The sequence below is a fragment of the Rousettus aegyptiacus genome, unplaced genomic scaffold (genome assembly GCF_014176215.1).
Source record: "Rousettus aegyptiacus isolate mRouAeg1 unplaced genomic scaffold, mRouAeg1.p scaffold_m13_p_1, whole genome shotgun sequence".
NCBI lineage: Eukaryota > Metazoa > Chordata > Mammalia > Chiroptera > Pteropodidae > Rousettus > Rousettus aegyptiacus.
The window spans coordinates 150,681,664-150,699,806 of record NW_023416284.1 but is presented as its reverse complement, the minus strand read 5'-3'; the positions used below and the strand labels follow the sequence as shown (position 1 = coordinate 150,699,806).

Genomic DNA, 18,143 nt, shown 5'->3' with positions numbered 1-18,143 from the left:
CATTCTAGGCTGGGACCTTGGCGTTTGAAGCTCAAAAAACTAATTATTTAATATTTTCCTTTTTTGCATCCTTTAGCACCGTCCCTTCCCTTAGACAGGAAGGTGAGATGCACTGGGTACAAGGAAGTTAATCAGGGGGCAATGCTCCCTTGATTCATGTCACCAAATATCCCACTAGAGAAATAATTACCGCCCATGTGGTGACCAGTGTATGAGTCTTTGGCCATTTTCAAGGTTTAGCTAGGTGCTGTGGTAGACAACGATCAAGCTTCTAACGGGCCTGATAAAACAGTAAGAGATGATGGCAGAGGTTCATGCTTGAGCAAGAATTTGTTTGCATAGCAAATTCTTAGGCCTTGACTATTGATTGACGTGACCCCTCTCCAGCCTAGTAGTATAAAAAGTCCTTGTTTGGGACTCCTTTTGATGACAGTAAATTTTCATTTTCCTGTAGTTAGTTATATGATGTTGTTAGAGTGCAACTGAGTTAGAGGAAGTACATTTTATATTTTCAATACATATAATTTCAGAACTCAGATGTATTTGATCATATCAAATCTATTCTATTGCTAACCAATTGTAAAGCTCATTCTATTGAAGCAATTTTAGGACATGGGAACATTTTAACAATTTCTCTTTACAGGGTTGCCTCACTGATTCAATGTAGGATCCAGGCCATTGCTTTAGAATGTGACTCAATTGCAGAATTCATCTCTTGGGAAAGTTGATCTATTGTAAGGGATTTTACAGGTGTTTCAGTCTTACTTGTTTGGATAAAGATTTTAATATGTGTATCTGAAATTTTGTTCAAAGACACTTTGGAGGAACTTGTTTAGTCTAAACTCTTATCATACATTTAGAGTATCCCATTCTAATTTGAGATGAACTTGGAGGCTTGTAAGTCATATTTTCAAATCCTTACACAAAATAATTTAAACATTATTATTTAAAAAAATTTTTGAATCCGTAATATGTACACATGGTACAAAATTCAGATATGACACATAGATATCAGTGAAGAATAAATCTTTCTCCTTCTCCCTTGAGGAGATGACCACAGTTGCCACGCCTCCCCTTCCATGGGACTTACTATACAGGAAATCCTCGTTTTACAGGATAGTGCAAGATCATAACAATGACTGTGTAAGATGAAACCATGCATTGTGATCTCAATAATGAGAGGGAAAAATGGATTGTTCCTGTAATCTTCTCGTCCTACAACTTAATTCAGAGAGAGCCTCTTTTCTATAGCTTGGCAAAGTGCTTACTCCTGTTTGGATCAGGGGCAAACATTTTATCTTTTACATTTTCAATGTTGTGAAATATCTCCAAGAGGTACTTTACTAGGAAGTATTTTTTTTTTTTTTTTTTGCCCATGTCACTTCCTCTGGGACATCTTCCTTTTCATCACAACCACTTTTCCTCATTTATGTCAATAAATTTACCTTCGTGAAGTTCCTCTTGCTGTACACCTAGAGTCTGTCGAACAGCAGCAGTATCAACATTCTCATGATCAGCTATTTCTTCAATGACTGCCTATATGATAGCAGATTGTATATTTCAAAGGTGATGCAACAATTTCTCTTAGCCTACATGACCTAGAACGTCCCATTCCACATCAAGAGGGTAGGGTCTAATTCCCCTCTCCTCGAATTTGGGCAGTTTTGTAACTGTCGGAATCAATTAAATGCTGCAAAAATAACTGCATGGTTTTTAAAGCAGAATTGTAAAAGGCAGTACAGCTTAACACTGGAACACTTTCACCAGTGCTCTAAGCAACCATGTAAGCAGTCTAACTGCCTGGAGACCTTATGCTATCGAGAAGTCCAAACAAGCCCATGTGGGCAAGTGACCTGGCCAAATAATGTGAATTGATTGATCAGTATTATATTATTGGGCTTTTGGGTTGTTTTTAATCTTTTGCTAACATAAGTAATTCTGCAACAATATCTTTGAACACACTCTATTTCTCACTAGTGTAAATCCATGCACTGGTTAAATTCCAAAAACCAGAGTAAGCACAAAATCTTGAATTTGGAAGGATATTTCTTTTTCACACCTTACCAGTAAAGTTAAATCAAGTGAAATAAAAGAATGTACTTCAGTTTTCAAGAAAGTACTTAATGGTCCACTTTCTTCGTGAAGTAAAAGTTACAAATATGTTAGTTCTAAAGGGAAAGGCACAGTGAAGAAGATAAATTTTGTTGGGATGAGAAAATCCCTTAGGTAAGATAATTTATTCTCTAATTTAAAAGTGTATTTTGTAGAAAGAGGACTACATTTCTGTGACCAAGAAATTGAATCATTGCATATTCTTGAATCTATATCCATTAAATAAACAAAGAGCAAGTGGAGAGTGAAAATTTTTTTCAAGAACACAAGTTTTAGATGTCAATTCTGGAGTTTGTGTCATTCATTTTTATGTTGTACACCAGTTTTGTCGGCATTTACTAAAAGACCTTTAGCTCAAAACAAAAACTAATGCACGCATTGTTCATACTGAGAACCTCATGCCTTTCAGAAAAGATTTGTTACATTAGTATAATTTACTTAAGAAAAGAAAGTTTATTTGATACTTTAGACTGTCATAAGAAATAGCACGGACACAAAAATATCTGGCCTTAAATAGTTAAGCCTCAGCAATCTAAAAAGAAGTTATCCAGAATAACACTTTTGTACCTTGCAGATTACAAATTCTTTGTTTTAGGTTTCAACTTAACTTTATCTTGATGCTAAGATAATTGAAATTTGTACAATATTTCCTTCTCAGGACAGCTACACTTGTGCATATCTTTGGCTTCTGTGGTAGCTAATTTCAGCTCTCTGTCTCAATAGACTTGATAAGGCAGCATTTTAGTTAATATGTAGTGAACTTCTAAAAGCACTCTAACAAACTTCCTTGTCTTTAATTCACCCTCAGAGTATTTGTCTATGAATTCCAGCCTTGTTTGCTTTTTAATTTTAAAATACGCGTTTGGTTTCAAAGGGTTCCATTTTTCCTCTCTGCTGCATCATTTGATTTAGGCACTTAGATTTTTTTGACAATTCTTTATAATAATAATGTCACTGTTTGCTAAAGTATAGATGGTCAAAATCCAAATTTCTGCATAGCTGAACCAATCTTAAGAAAGTAAAGTTGTGGATGATCCACCAAAGCATTCGAGTTTCAGGTTGTGCACATGTCATATGCCTGCTGAAATGCAATTTGCATTTTCACTTTGTTTACTTTCCATGTGAAGCGCTCTTCTAAGACCTAATCTTCAGTTGGCAGGTGATTTTCTTTATGGGAGTAAAAAAAAGTTAAGTTATGAAATAACTGTTATGTTCCTGTTACAAGCTATCTTGGATTCAAAGGTCTAAATGAAATGGTCTAAAGATTACTTTAAAAAAATCTACCAACCACTCTTGCAACCCAAGTGATGAAACCCAAAGAATTTATACAGCGAAATGGAGAAAATGAGAACGGTCATCTAAAAATCCACCGTTGGTGAAGTGATGAAGAATATTTACTGGCTTATCCTGAAACTCATCAGTTTTGCGACTCTTGGCTGCATATGGATTTCTGTGGTGCAGTGTACAGTTTTAAACAGCTGCTTAAAGTCATGTGTCACTAATCTCGTAAGTTTTACTGGTCTAATATTTGTCTTTGAGGGAACTAGAACATACAGAATTCATCTTGTGTTTAGTTTATGAGAAGTTTTCTCACAAAGCAAGGCAAGAAAGATTCTTTTTCTAGATTAAGGTAGGGCCATTTATAATCACAGAAGGTAAGGCAGGGCTATTTTATTTATTTTTTATGTGTTCATAGATTTTTTTTGGGGGGGGGGGTCGTGAGGTTTGAGTAAAGGAGGCTTAAATAGATTTGATTTTGCATGCTTAAAAATATCAAATTAAATTCATTTATTACAAAATCATTTCTATTTGTCTTGAAGCATGAAATAGGTTTGGCCACAGGGCAATGTCTTCTAGTAGCAGACATTAGTATTATTTATATTGTGTATGGATGATTATATGGGAAGGTGGATGACTAAGGAAGCAGATGCAATGCCATATAGAACATTTATTTTAAAAGCAAGAATTGTTTGTATATTCCTTTACTTCTATCTGTGTATTTGTAATTTTTTCAGTAATTAGTTTTTTTGATCTGGAAACCTGTTTTTCTTCTCATTTATGGGTGTATCCTTCCTATATATATTGTTTCATGTCTTTTCAGTTATTATGATCTAGTTATACTTAAAACAGTCACTGAATCAACTTTAAATACCAAATACATTCTAGCTAAAGAAAGAGACACTCATCTAAAGACAAAAGAAACAGCATAATAGCTTATATGTGACATTGCTTAAAATCATACTTTAAAAAATAATGAAAATACCAAATACAGTACTCATTATGCTAAAATATTGGAGATAGAAGTCTAGGGTAGATTAAAAAATAATCTACTTGTATTAAACTCCTTTTGATTAAGTTTAAACTATAATTTAAAATACTACTTAGGCTTACTGTGGATAATATAGCATTTAAAAAAAAGTTTGGTATTTTCTATGTCTTTGTTGAAGACTTCGTTGCCATTCATGTAGAGCTGTGTGCTTTAGTTTTTTGCAGTTGTAATCCCAGTTTTAAAATGGAAGAGTGGGACTGTTTAATGTTCCTTTATTAAAAATTTAAAAAATCTTCTCTTCTTATAACAAGAGTACATAGTCATTGTAAAATACTTCTAAGATGAAGAAGAAATAGAGAAGAATATAGGAAAAACCCCTATGATTCCAACACTACTAACCTCAGATTGTATTCTTTCGGTGTTTTTCCTCAAATATGCATACAGTTTTATGCACAGTTGTACACCCAGCTTTTTCATTTAACATTATATTGTGAGTTTCCTTCATATCCTAATGTTTTTATGGAAACATGATCTTTAATACATTTAGAATACTCCATCATATGGATGTACCACCATAATTTGTTAATATTGCTACTATCGAAACTGATATTGATGGTTTCCATTATTGTAGTCTCTATTTTATTTTATTTTTTAGTTTAGTTTTATCATTTTGTGTGGGCTCCTTGATTTCAGGGTTTGGCAGTAGGAGTAGACAGTTTGTTCCTTTGTTGAGATGCCTTCCGTTTACCACCTACGTAGAAAAGTACAGCTTATGTGGTGGCAAATGCAAGAGACAGGGTCTGCCAATCTGCCTAGTGACTGTAATAAATGTTCTCCATCTGGGCCTCCCACACGGGGGATGAAGGTACAAAAGTTAGGTGAATGAACAAAGAACAGCCCTAGAGTGGGAGAAAGGATATACAAAGTGCTCAAGTTTATCACACTGTTTGAATTTTTTTTCCTGTGTCACTTTTTTTTTAGCCTGGATATTTGCTGTGAAGATTATCTTTGATTTCACTGAGTGGTTCTTGATATTGAGGCATCTTCCCTTTTTAAGAAGAAACACCAAGTTTTATACAGAAAAATGTTAGAATTGATCTCCAAAAATGCACAAATCATAGTTCTATGCTTGAGCATGGGTATTTTATATTAATTGAAGGAAACTGTACGTATTAGTTGAGTGTATTAACTGACATAATATTTTAAAATTATATATGCCATGTGCTACAGAGAACAAAAAAAACCCATATTCTTCAGAATACTAGTATTTTGAGATCTTTTATCAAAAAGAAACAACAGATTCATGATCAAATAATTTACGGAAATGCTTATTGCCATACTTTCTTTTCGTATATCAACAATGCACAATAGTGTATGTAAGTGGCTTTATTCGATCACAAATTTCTGATCTTCTTTGGCAACAAAATCTCCCCCACCCCCTTTTTTGAGTAACAAATCCCAACAGCTGAGGAACTAGTGTTGAGAAGTGCTCTGTTAAAAGTATCAATTCAATTCAATAAAAGACTATAAACTATAAAGTTTAGTAGTTTGTCCTGTTAAAAAATGTACAAATGTTAATACTTTTCTTGTATGTAACTTCATAATAAGATAAGTAGAACAAAACTATAATTCAAAAAGTTCATAAAATATCCAGAAATTAGCATATTTTGCATTGGTGTGGGAGTAGATAGGCCAGTAAAACAGAATACATTTCAGAAATAAGACCATGTACATAAGGGAGTATGAAATATTAAAAAGATGACAAATCAAACCAACGTGAGGCTATCCATTTAGAATATAAAATAACTCCCTCTGTCAGTAGGTGGCTGAATAAATAAATTCTGGCACATCCAGATAATAGAATATTATTTAGAGCTAAAAAGAAATGAGCTATTGAGCCATGAAAAGACATGGAGAAAACGTAAGTGCATATTACTAAGTGATAAAAGCCAATCTGAAAAGACTACATAGTGTATTATTCCAACTCTATGACACTCTGGAAAGACAAACCTATGGTGATCATGAAAAGATCTGTGGTTGGCGGGGATGAGGTTTGGGGGCCTAGGGAGAAAGATGACTAGGCAGAGCACAGAATATTGTTAGAGTAGTGAAGAAACTATGATATTATATGATATTGTATGATAATATAATAATAAGCACATGTCATTATACGTTTGTCCAAACTCACTAAATGTATAACACCAAGAGTGAGCCCTACTGTAAACTGTGGACTTTGGGTGATTATGATATGTCAGTGTTCATCCTTAATGAAAAATGCACTATTCTGGTCAGTGATGTTGATAATGGGGGAGAGAGTGCATGTGTGAGGGAAGGGGTTATATTGGAAATCACTGTACCTTACTCTTGATTCTACTGTAAACCTAAAAATGCTCTAAAAAAAAAAAAGATGCTTAAAAACAATTTTAAAAAGAATTAAAAAAACAAACTCCCTACATCACTATCAGATTCAAATAAATTCCAGAAGTTAAAAAAAAAAGTTGTGATTTAAATATAGACAAATAACAAAAACAAAACAAGATTTTACCCCTTAACATATTAAAGTAAATTATGAATAAATATTTCTATAATCTTGGAGCAGGAATGCCTTCAGAAGCCTGATGGAAAAATCCAGAACCCTTAAAATAAATTATTAATAAATTTGACTGCTTAAAAACTTAAAATATATGATAATAAACAGAACACAGTAGAAACAAAGTCAAAAAATGTGAAAAACATTATATATGATAAGCAAAGTTTTATTGACACTTATGTATATAAAAGTATTTAAAATGAATTTAGAATATGAATGGTTACTTCAACAATAAAAAAAGAAATAAAGAAATGGCTAAAATGCATGTGTTGTTCAACTTCATAGAAATCATAGAAACACACAGTGAGAATGAATTATCAATTTTCCTTCTATCATTTTGGAAAAGATAAAAACATTTAGAGTCGGCAAAGTTTGGATAAACTAGCACTTTCATGTACTGTTGGTTTGGATGTAAACTGATAGATTTCTAGAAAAGATGGGCTAATAAATATCAAAATTAAAAAGAAAAATATACCTTTAACCTTGAACATCAATAAATTTTTCTGAAAATATTATTGCATAACTAACCAGAGATGTGTCCGCAAATGGCTGTTATAGTAAGTTTGTATATAATATTAATAATAGATTTCTAAGAGCTTGGCACTGTACTATAGTAATTAATACATTTAATTGAGTCCTCACAGAATTTTATGAACTAAATATTATTTTGCTTATGTCTCAGGTGAGAATACTAATTTTAGACAGCACGGGTAACTTTCAAAATATGACATCGGGAGCAAGTGTCATAAGTGGAATTAAAATGCAGATCATTCTGCTCTGTTTTATTTATTAGGGTAGGAAGTAAAGAATGAAATTAGTTCCGACTGAGGTGGGCAGGATAGGAAAGCTTGTGCCAAGGAGTAGGTGTTGGGTTAAGAGGCCTTAAGATTCTAGACTGGGATTGTGTGTTTTAAGCAGATAATTGGAGCAGGTGGAATTAGTGTAAACCTATAGGATCCCAACTTCAAAGTGAGGAATGTGGGATTGGTATAGATTACAGGAGGCATCCGTACTTTGGTTTAGAGCACAGGTCTGGAGGCGACTTCTCCCACCCCTCTTCAAACCCTAATTCTTGGGCAATTTACTAAACCCCCTGATTTCTTGGCTATATGTAGCGTTAATAATAGTACCTGCCTAATAGGGTTGTTGAGCTGTTGAATGAGATTTAATGTAAAACACCTTGAAGAGAAAGTGGCTGTAACATAGAATTTGGTCACTAAACGTTAGCTATGATGATGAGGGAGAGGGGGATGGAGGACCAGTGGAGATTTGGGAGGAGTGTTGACAAAATCTGCTTCCTGCAATCCCCATAGACCTTATTCATGAGAGCCTTCCTTGCCTAAGACCACTTGAAGAGCACTCCATTCAGCCTGTTAAATTTGATCTTAAGAGCTGCCAACAACAGGACTCAATACCATTACGATGTGACTTTATGGTCATCGAGAAACACCTATGTTGTCCTATTTAAACTAGAACACAAAAACTACCCAGCATCCTCTCTTTTGTTTTCATGAGCTAACATATCTTTGAAGGGATAGGAAAAATTTCAATTGCAGATTCACTATCATACATGTGATTGTATACGATTATGATGCAATCGTATGAAGGGAAATCAAAAGCTTCATTTTGAACAAAAACATAGAAGCAAAGTACTATGAAGCACATGGTTGTACAATTAATCTAAAAGATACCGTTCTTACTTTTTAAGTATGTATTATCTAAAAACAAAAATATATTAAGCATCCTTCTTTGCAAATGTAAGTGGTTTGGGAATGGCAATTAGAGGAATCTTTATTCACACATCAAGTGAGAGGGAAAAGGCAGTATTTGCTTTTGGGTTCCCCTGTCTGATTACTTCTTGAGTCAGCTCCCACAATGCTAGGCCGCTGGATGCTGCTGCTAAGGGACAAAACTTAGGGAGCATTCCTAAGTAGTAGCCATCTTGAATTTATGGATTTATTCCTTCAGCATATATTTACTGAACACCTATTATCCCTCAGGCACTGTTCTAGGAACAGAGATAGAGTGAAGAGAAAAATAGATGGTGCTTACATGGAAGAGAGAGAGCGCTCAATGAACTTAGTGAGGAACATCTTTTCTTTTAACTCTAATTTGCGTTTTTTTCCCCTCTGCCCTCAATAAGACTGTTTTTTAAAAAAGAAACGTCCGAACATGTTTAATCCCAGAGTCTAATGTTGCAGGCTTATTTAGTATTGCGTGAGACTCTCTCTATTGTCCTTCACCGCTCCTTAAAGCCACACCCCACTCCCATCTGTATCTTTCTACAGAATTCTTAGACATTGTGTCTTATAATTTGTACTGGCATTTTGTCTGATTTAATGATTTTAAAACGTTTGGCTCCTTACTTTACAGTTCAGAAATACTAAGGAGAAAACACTATTCCGGGAAGATTTAAAAAAAAAAAAAAAAAAAGGTGTGGCAATTATACTGAACACATTATTGAGAACTGGTGTTTATTAACTCCTTCTTCATTCCAGGGCAGGCAGCTTGACGTTGGCATGCCATATAATCTGAGTGAACCGGTGAGTAATCGCTTTTACTGTTAAGAACTTTACAGTGTTTGCATTGATAAAAGGGGGGCAATGGTCAGATTTTATTATAATAAGAATAATTCCTAGGTAAAATCTCATTTATTTATCCCTGTTGAAAGAATGACAATCAAAAATAGTGAAGAGTCTACATTTTAGAATATTCAAAAATGAAATCAGGGACAAGTGTATTGAAATGGAAAGAGCACATGAACAAGTCAAGTCCATGATTTTGATTCTACATAGCTGCGTGGCTTTGGGCAAATTATTTCATATTTCTGAGTCTTAGTTTTATTATATGTTATTTGGGAGAGTTGGTTTAGATAGTCTCCAGTGTTTCTTCTAACAATTACATTTATGGTTTTATTACTTTTCTGCACTTGTATCCATTTATTCAATAAGTGTTTAGTGATTCAAAGCGTAAGTATAAACCAACCACTGTGCTAGGTAATAGAGACTTAAGAATGAATAAAATAGGGATCTGTTTTAAAGGACTGTCAGCCTTGTAAGAGAGACAGACACATGCATAAAACCATGACCAGACAGAATGAGAGCCAGAATAGCATTGAGGGTGAGGGGCAAAAAGAATAGAGAAGAGGAAAAGTACTTTACTTGCCTGTATGACCTTTGACCTAAAACTAGAAAGATAAAGAGTTTTCTAGAATGACACCAGTCAGAGGGGGCTCTTTGTGCCAAAACACAAAGATTTGAGGTAGCCTAACTTGTTCAGGAAAGTAAGAGTATGTCAACTTGCTTGGAAAATGGGGTTTGTATGTGGAGGAAAGGCGGTGGAAGATGAGGTTGCCAATTTAGCCAGGGGGCAGATCCCAGAGAGCTCTGTCTACCATGTTGGAAATTGGGTTTCGTTTACACACAAAATTTTAGGTAAGAGAAGGGTATTATTAGGTTTTGTTTTTGAAAGGATCATCCCAAATGTGGAATTAAGAGAGGTTTCCCATGAGGCCGTTGGCAAGCGGTAGTGGGCACAGAAGAAAAGCAAGGGTAGTGGGTGAGGGAGGAACCCAGATGGATTTTAGCTAATGAAGTGGGACTGGGTGATGGATTATCCCTGGACAACGAGTGGGATTAGTGAAAGAGAAGATGTCCTGGCTTCTGGCTCAGGCTACTCAGAAGATTGTAGCATATTAATGGGAAATTTGGAACAAGAGCAAGTTGGAGGGTAGAAATGAGGAATTTAATACTTCACATGTCGAATTTGCAGTACTTGTAGGGACCCAAATGGAAATGTCTAATGAGCAATTAAAAATCTGGGTCTGGAGCTCAGGAAGGAGCCTCAGCTAGAGTTCATATGTGGGGGATACTGACACCTAGGATGGTCGAAGTAGAGATAGTGGATGAGCTCACTCATGGAGAATTTGAAGAGCAAGAGAAAAAGCTGAGTTGACCCAAAAAGGATGAGAGAGCAAAAAAAATGATGGCAAAGGAGAAGGAACTGAGAGGAAGGAGAAGGGGATCCAGGTGTTGCAGTGGCCTGTGGAAAGAAAGGTCACAATCACAGGCACAGACCTCTCAAGTTAGGTAAGGAGAAATGGGCCGAATCTGTCTAAATAGGAGGCCAGGTCAGCTTTGAGAGAAGGTTTTCAGGGCAACTCTGGAGTGAGAGCTGGCTAGTGGGCAGCAGGCTTCCTGAACTGTCAACTTTATTTAGGTTTTGATCTGCCGCCTTCTGGTTGTGTTTCAGCTTTGAGTTACATGAGGTTACCCCATCAACCCATGATATGTTCGATGTCATGCTCCTCTAGATTTTACCTGCTGTCAGACACTCAGTGGACAGTGTGCTCCCTAAAGTTTGAGTATTCTCTGGGTTCTCATCCTGCCCACCCCAAGCTGAACTCAACTCAGCGCCCCTGCAGCAAACCACACCAGACCCTGCCCTGTCTGTAGATAGGACAACTCTGCTTAGAGTCGAGAAGATCTTGATCCCTTCGAGGACACAGATTCCTTGGTAGATTTCTATTTGCAAAACTCTTTTTGTTGCTATTCTCAGGTGACAAAAAAGTCACTTTTTCAGTCACCATTTTCTCTTATTGAATCTTGCAGTGCATCAAGGGATGTCATTTTTGGAACTTTGTAGATCAGGAAAACTGTGCTGTAAAGTGTGTAAGTATTAATTATTTTTCTGTTTTGATACTGATTTTTTCCCTCAAGAGAAAAGTTGTCTAAAAGGATTCTCATTTGAATTTCCCTTGGCTTTCAATTAGTTGGCTTGTCTCTAAAGGGACAGTATGATAGCCTGACTAACACGTAGTAATGGGGGAAAAAATTGACATAGGCGTTATTAATGCAACCAGAGACCAATGGAGGTTAACACAAACCATGAAACCCAAGGATGCCCAATTGCTCCAACTAGAAAGGCCTTTTAGTAGAATGTTAGGTATTTGTTATATTTCCTAGTCCCATGCTTTTCAAAATTTAATAGGCAATTAACTGGGGATCTTGTTAAAAAGTAGAAATTCTGATTCGGTAGGTTTTGGGTGGGACCTGAGATTTTGCACTTGTAACAAGCTCCTAGGCGATGCAATGCTCGTGGTCTCCAGATCCCAATTTGGATAGCAGGGCCCAAGGTCATGTCCAAAGTTTCTCTGCAGGGAACACAGTAGTGATCTAATCCAGAGGTCACAAACACTTGGGTTTACTCCCTTTTATGTAGGCAATACATCCTTCAATACTTTATTTTTCATTTTTAATTTATCTTGGCTTTACCCCTTAGTGAGTGATTTAGTTAAGGTCCTTAACTCTTTGGTACTTTACTTAATTTATTTTGTCAATAAATAAGAATAATACTCAAACATCCCTCCCAAAGATAGTGCCTGATACACTGTCGTTACTCGAGCTTATGTATAAGAGTTTTGTAATTTAAAAGCGGGTTGCATTGTTTAGATTGTTCAGGTCTGAGTTGTTTTTTTTTAAATCAAATTTGTAAAGATCATGGTTACTTTGGATAATATATTTGTCAATATTAGTGATTCAAATTGTTGCATTGAGTTTTAAATAAGGACATTAGCCTCTCCTTATCTATAGTCCTCTTAGCTTTTCTTGTATAGCACATCCTCGCAGATCTCTGTCACAGGAGTTACACATGTTCACTCTTATATTTGTGACCAAAAGGTGAGGCAGGTGTTATTTGGACTTTGAAACTATTATACAGTGTAAAAACACTTTACCTCTCCTGGGTAGCACTCTTTATGAATTTAAATTTAAATCATTATTTGTCTAGTTATATGTTTAAATATCTTTTTCCTCAACACGCAAGCCCATCAGGGCAGGGTGTGCTCGTTCCTGTTCACACTGCGTCTCCTGCACCGAACACTGTGAGGGGCAAATAGCAGATGATCTGACAACACTCACTGAGTGAATGAATGGAAGGTACCATTTGTTGTCAGAAATAGTCCAGGAAGCAGAGTGGACACTGGAGTGGGCAGTCTGAGCAGAGAAACCTGCTGGCCTTTTCTAGCTGGAGCTAATGATGGTTTTCATTCCAGGTTCTGTCTTTCCTGGGCATCTCCCAACACACTTTATCCTTCTGTAATCCTGGTTCATCACTGATTACCTCTTAGTTGACTGGGATTGTTGAGCAGACATCATGCTCCACCATTTTTCCAGTAATGCAAACAATATAATTTTTATAGTTGTTTCTTCAGTGGCCTGTCTGGACAGAAGGCCCTGCTATGGGCTCCCTTGCTTTCGATTATTTTTTATTGATTATTTGTCAATGGTGAGACAAACAATTAAGTTGGAAGAAATGTATAGCTAAATGTCATTAAAGTTATTTACTACTTGGAAGATTTTAAATTGTTTTTCTTTCCTATGCAGAATGATACCTATGCCACGGTTTGTGAGGTAAGTTGGCAATCACTTATAAAAATGATGTCATTTAACCCCATCTCTTTATTTCTCGTTAAAACGCTGTTAAAACAGGAATGTAGAAACCCGATTCATTCTCAGTGCACAGAAACATTCTCCTTGAGTGCTGTGACCCTTGTCATAAGAATGACTGTATAATTCCATTTTGACACAAATATTTACTGTGTTTTATATATCTATGTGTGTATATATGCATATAGATGTGTGTATTTGTATCTGTATACATGCGTGCATGTGTGCGCACACACGTTGCTCTAGTTTGGTTTGAAGGGTTCTAATGCCTGAAGCCTGGGTGAGAGAGGGTGGTGGGGAATGAGGAAGTGGCAGATATAGTGATATCCTTGTCTTTGTTGATTTCGTTTTCTTACCCATAAAGCCTTTATCATTAAGTACAATGCATTAAAAGAAAAAAAACTCTAGTCATAATTTTCTTCCGTATTCAACAAACTCCTCTGACATTTTGAAACACAGCTTATCTTTTTTTCCTGCTATGATAATGAGGGACTTCATGCTGACTCTCGCTGTCTAAGTCTCTTTTCATTTCCCACCGCCAGGCCCCTACCTGTGCTAGCTCCCTCCCCTGCATCTGATTTTCTCCTATCGCTCAGAAAGACTTTAGGATATTTATCTTTTCCTACTTAGTTTTCTCCAACTGAGCTTACCTCTCCTGGACTTCATACCTTTCAGAATTTGTTTTAGATTATTTGACAATAGGTATTTATGATAAAACTATATTATTTTTTCAGTTTAAAATCTATATTGTAGTCTATTTAAATGTTCTCAAAACCAGAGAACCTTGCCTTGCCTATCTTACTTTGCCTGAGGAAGGAGTAAAACAGAAAAATTCCCTTTTAATAGAGAATTAAACAAAGATAATTAAATTGGAATATTTCTCAATAGTCTATGCTTACTATGCTTACTCTGTACCTGAGTGATTTTTTTTCTTGGAAGTGGATGGTGGTGGGCATTGGCTAAGAAGAGATAAAAACAGAGGGGAAAAGTCATCCCATATGTAAATAGATAATTAAAGGTCTTTCCTGATTGAGATAAAAAAAAAAAAACTGCCTAAGAATTTTTCAATGTAATTAAAGCAAAATTAGCCCCACCCCCCAAAATACAAAAATAAAACAAAACGAAACAAATAAAGTCTTAGGGAGACTGTGTGTAGAAAGCCAGAGTTATTCTTTCAGTTGTCAAAGTGGCCCAGAAATGGATTTCTAACGTGGTAGTTCCCCGTTAATCATTATGCTGTCCAGTTGTCCATGCTTATATAATGTAAATCTTTTCTTTCAGTGTTATAATTTATATAATTACTCTATTCTTTTTTATTCACACTTTGCTATTTTACACTTCAAAATGTTATACTTTAAATAACATAGAACATAGAACATACATGTTCTACAGAGATAGAGGTATATTTTAAATTCAGCTGCCCCCACCTTTAGGAAATCAAAATCTTTAACCATTGGTGCTTAACCTAGGAAACTTGGAGTTTTAGGACATGTACCTTGGAAGGAATAGTCTTGGAAGTGATAGCTTAGCAAAATATAACTTGGAAAATAATGTTATCAAGCGGGAGAGTTTATCCCTGGTAATTTAAAACACAAATTAGAATATACTGTTCTTAAAGAACCTTTTTATGGCTTCTCATTGCTGTTTGAGAAGAATTACAAACTATCAGCAATTGCTGGCTCCCTTGCCTCATCCTGCTTCCTCTCCCTTGTCCTCTGAGCCAGCCACAGTGGCCTTTTCTTCTCCTTTGAGTGTATAAGGCATATTCCCGCCTCAAGGCTTTTGTCCTTCCCCAGATCTTTGCAAGCCCAGCTCTTTCTGATCACTTGGGTCTTGCCTTAAGAGTCACCTCTGTATGGTTCTCCCTGATCACCCTAACTAAAGTCTCCTTCCTGCCTAACTTATTTTCTCCATAGCACTTTTCATAATATGTATGTATTTTGTTTGTTTAAACGTGCTACTCTGTTATTGTTTATTTCCTTCTAAGAGAATGTAGATTTCATTAAGGCAGGGAACGTTCTTGTCTTGCGCATCACCATATGCTTGGAGCATAAAATAGTGCTTGGCACATAAAAAGTATCGATAAATGTTTTTTCAAATGAGTAATTTTTTAGGAAATGAAGCTACAATTCATATTGAGAGGCTGCACTAGGGGCATCGCAAAAGAGTGGCAGGTGTGTCCTCCCTGTGTTATAGGAGTAAGAAAAGGTACTGATAACACGAGTATGGCCTGGGAAGCAAGAGTGGAGGCAGAGGGGTGATGATAAAGATGGTCTTACTGCTATGGTAAAAATGAGAATAGGGATGGGAACAGAGACAGTGGGCTGGTGTAGCCCCTGGAAAGTATGAACTTGGCTTCTGCAGTAAGAATGGCAGTCTGTACCCTGAGTATGCTATATAAGTGTCCCCCTACTCCATCCTCACTTCTTCAGAGTCTTTAGGTTTAGAATCTATGAATTCCTTAAAACCTTCGGATTCTGTTTGGCAATTTGAGCTTGAAAAACACTGGATTACTTCATTTGAAGTTCAATATTATTTAGACTGTATGTGTATGTGTGGGAGAGGGGAGGGCGGGGGTGAGGGGGCAGGGGTGGGAGAGAGTATTAAATGCTGGTAAAAGAATTGACCTTAAACGTTACCACAAAAAAGAAATGGTAATTATGTGATGGATGGAGTTGTTAGCTAACACTATGGTGGTCATCATTCTGCAATACATACATGTACAAAATCAACAGGTTGTACACCTGAAACTTAAATAATGTTATATGTCAGTTATATCTCAATAAATCTGGAAAAACACAAGCTTCATGAAAGTAAACAAAACAAAGCTATAACACCTTGCTAAATCAAAATTTTATTTATTTTTATTCTGAAAATGCAGGCAAAATAGGCCCACTATTTCTCCAATGGTCAAGACTAGTTGTATTTCCAAATAAACATTATTTCAATTTCTTTCTTCTTTCTGTTTTCTTTCTTGAAAAAAAAATTCTATGTTACATGACAATTTTGCTGCCGTTAGGTATATTTATTCTCTGTAATTAGTGAACGTGTTGAATGTATTTTATTGAAACCTGCAAAGAAGATGTGAGGAGTATACTAAACCCTTAAGTTAAGTTAATACTGAGCCCAAACCGAGATGTTTAAATTAATCCCTAACTAAGCAAACCTGAGCTTATCAGGATCCACTTCCTTTGTGCATGCAGATCAAACATTGGAAAGCTAGTATTTGCAAATCCCAGCCCTCTACCTGGGGTGTTTAGGCAAACGCATTGTGTCATGGTTTCCACTATTACCATGAGACACAATAGCATAGTATCCCAGGTATTATAAGTTAAATGAGAACAGGAAGATTGATCATGATTATGTTATAGTTTTAAAATGTGCCTTTTCTCACAGTTTATTTATTTATTTATTTTTGTAGATAATGTTAATGCATCTACTGAGTTGCAGGAAATTTGTGTCTCAGTCATCAAAATGGTTATAATGTTACTCATCATCACGTTTTTGTAGACCTTAAAAATTTAACATTGATATTAAGACAGCCATTAAAATGCACAGTGACTATAAATTTTATAATCAATTTTTAATTTTTCAAGGAACACATGAATATATGAAATAAATAGGTATAATTTTAGGATAGAGTTTTAGGTTATTAGTTCACCAAACCTTTGAAAAGATGGAAAACATATAATTGCATTGTCCAGCTCAGTGTTTTTTCAGACCGTGGGGTGTCACCCATTACAGGGTCATGAAATCAAGTTAGTGAATAAAGAGTCACAATAAACAAACTGAAATGAAATCGAATAGAACAGAACAGAACAGAATAGGACACATGAGATTGCATCACAGGCAATTACTTTTTGAGATAAAAATAGTCTAACATTAGATTGTAATGATGACTATACCATTTCTGAACTGTACATTTTAGATGGGTAAATTTTATGATATATAAAATATATCTCAATAAAACTTTAAAAAGGAAAAAAGAAAGTGCTGCTTCAAGAATTTTTTCCCTGCAACATGTGTGTCCTAAATTGTTTTGTTACATATGTTTTCGAATTTGGGACGTGGTCAAAAATATTTGAAAGTTGTCTTTCTAATCCCATAAGCAAATGGAACTTTAAGTATTACAGTTGAAATAATTGATATATAGGTATACTTAAATATCAGCATTCAGATTTCAAAATTTAATTGAAGCTTATCAACCAAAGCAGTACAAAGGCTGACTGACTATTGTGCTACCTGTCTTCCACAGAGAGAATCTTGTGAAGTTGGCTGCAGCAGTTCTGAAGGTGCATATGAAGAGGAAGTGCTAGGTAAGCAGACACATGTGACTATTCCCGAACATAATTCTCATCACTTTAGGAACCTGTGCTTATATAAAGATAATGAGCCACCTCTTAAAATATCTAGCTTCTACATCTCTTTGTCTGTCTATCTGTCAGTCTGTCTGTCTATATCATCTATTCATTCATCCATCCAACTATCCAACCACTTCAATAATTTCAAATGTGGAAGCCATTTTGAGAGATTCAGTGAAACTTCTTTCAGAGCAAAATAGAGAAAACACAGCATATGACTCATGTTTAGAACTTGAGATTCTGCATTCAGTTCGGTAGATGCAATTACTTCTATTTTAATGAGTGAGAAAAATGTGAATCCTGAGCTGATTTGAAGTCAGGAAATGCCATGTTTAATGAACTAAAGTATAGGGATTTTTATTTAA

The 18,143-nt window shown here is 35.6% G+C and overlaps 1 protein-coding gene across 5 annotated transcripts in view; it reads left to right on the top strand.

Moving 5' to 3' along the window:
- The first annotated feature begins 3,128 nt into the window (after nt 1-3,128).
- The window catches only part of ROS1 (ROS proto-oncogene 1, receptor tyrosine kinase), a 93,728-nt gene continuing 78,713 nt past the window's right edge, over nt 3,129-18,143 (top strand). For 2 of the 5 annotated variants that reach the window (XM_016163647.2, XM_016163646.2), the window contains exons 1-5: nt 3,132-3,618; nt 9,470-9,514; nt 11,582-11,641; nt 13,355-13,381; nt 17,673-17,733. In XM_016163647.2, the coding sequence (XP_016019133.2) occupies nt 3,496-3,618; nt 9,470-9,514; nt 11,582-11,641; nt 13,355-13,381; nt 17,673-17,733 (316 nt within the window). In that variant the 5' untranslated portion in view covers nt 3,132-3,495. Of the gene's footprint in view, nt 3,619-9,469; nt 9,515-11,581; nt 11,642-13,354; nt 13,382-17,672; nt 17,734-18,143 lie in introns of all 5 variants that reach the window. The other 3 variants (XM_016163648.2, XM_016163644.2, XM_016163645.2) reach the window with 3 other exon arrangements.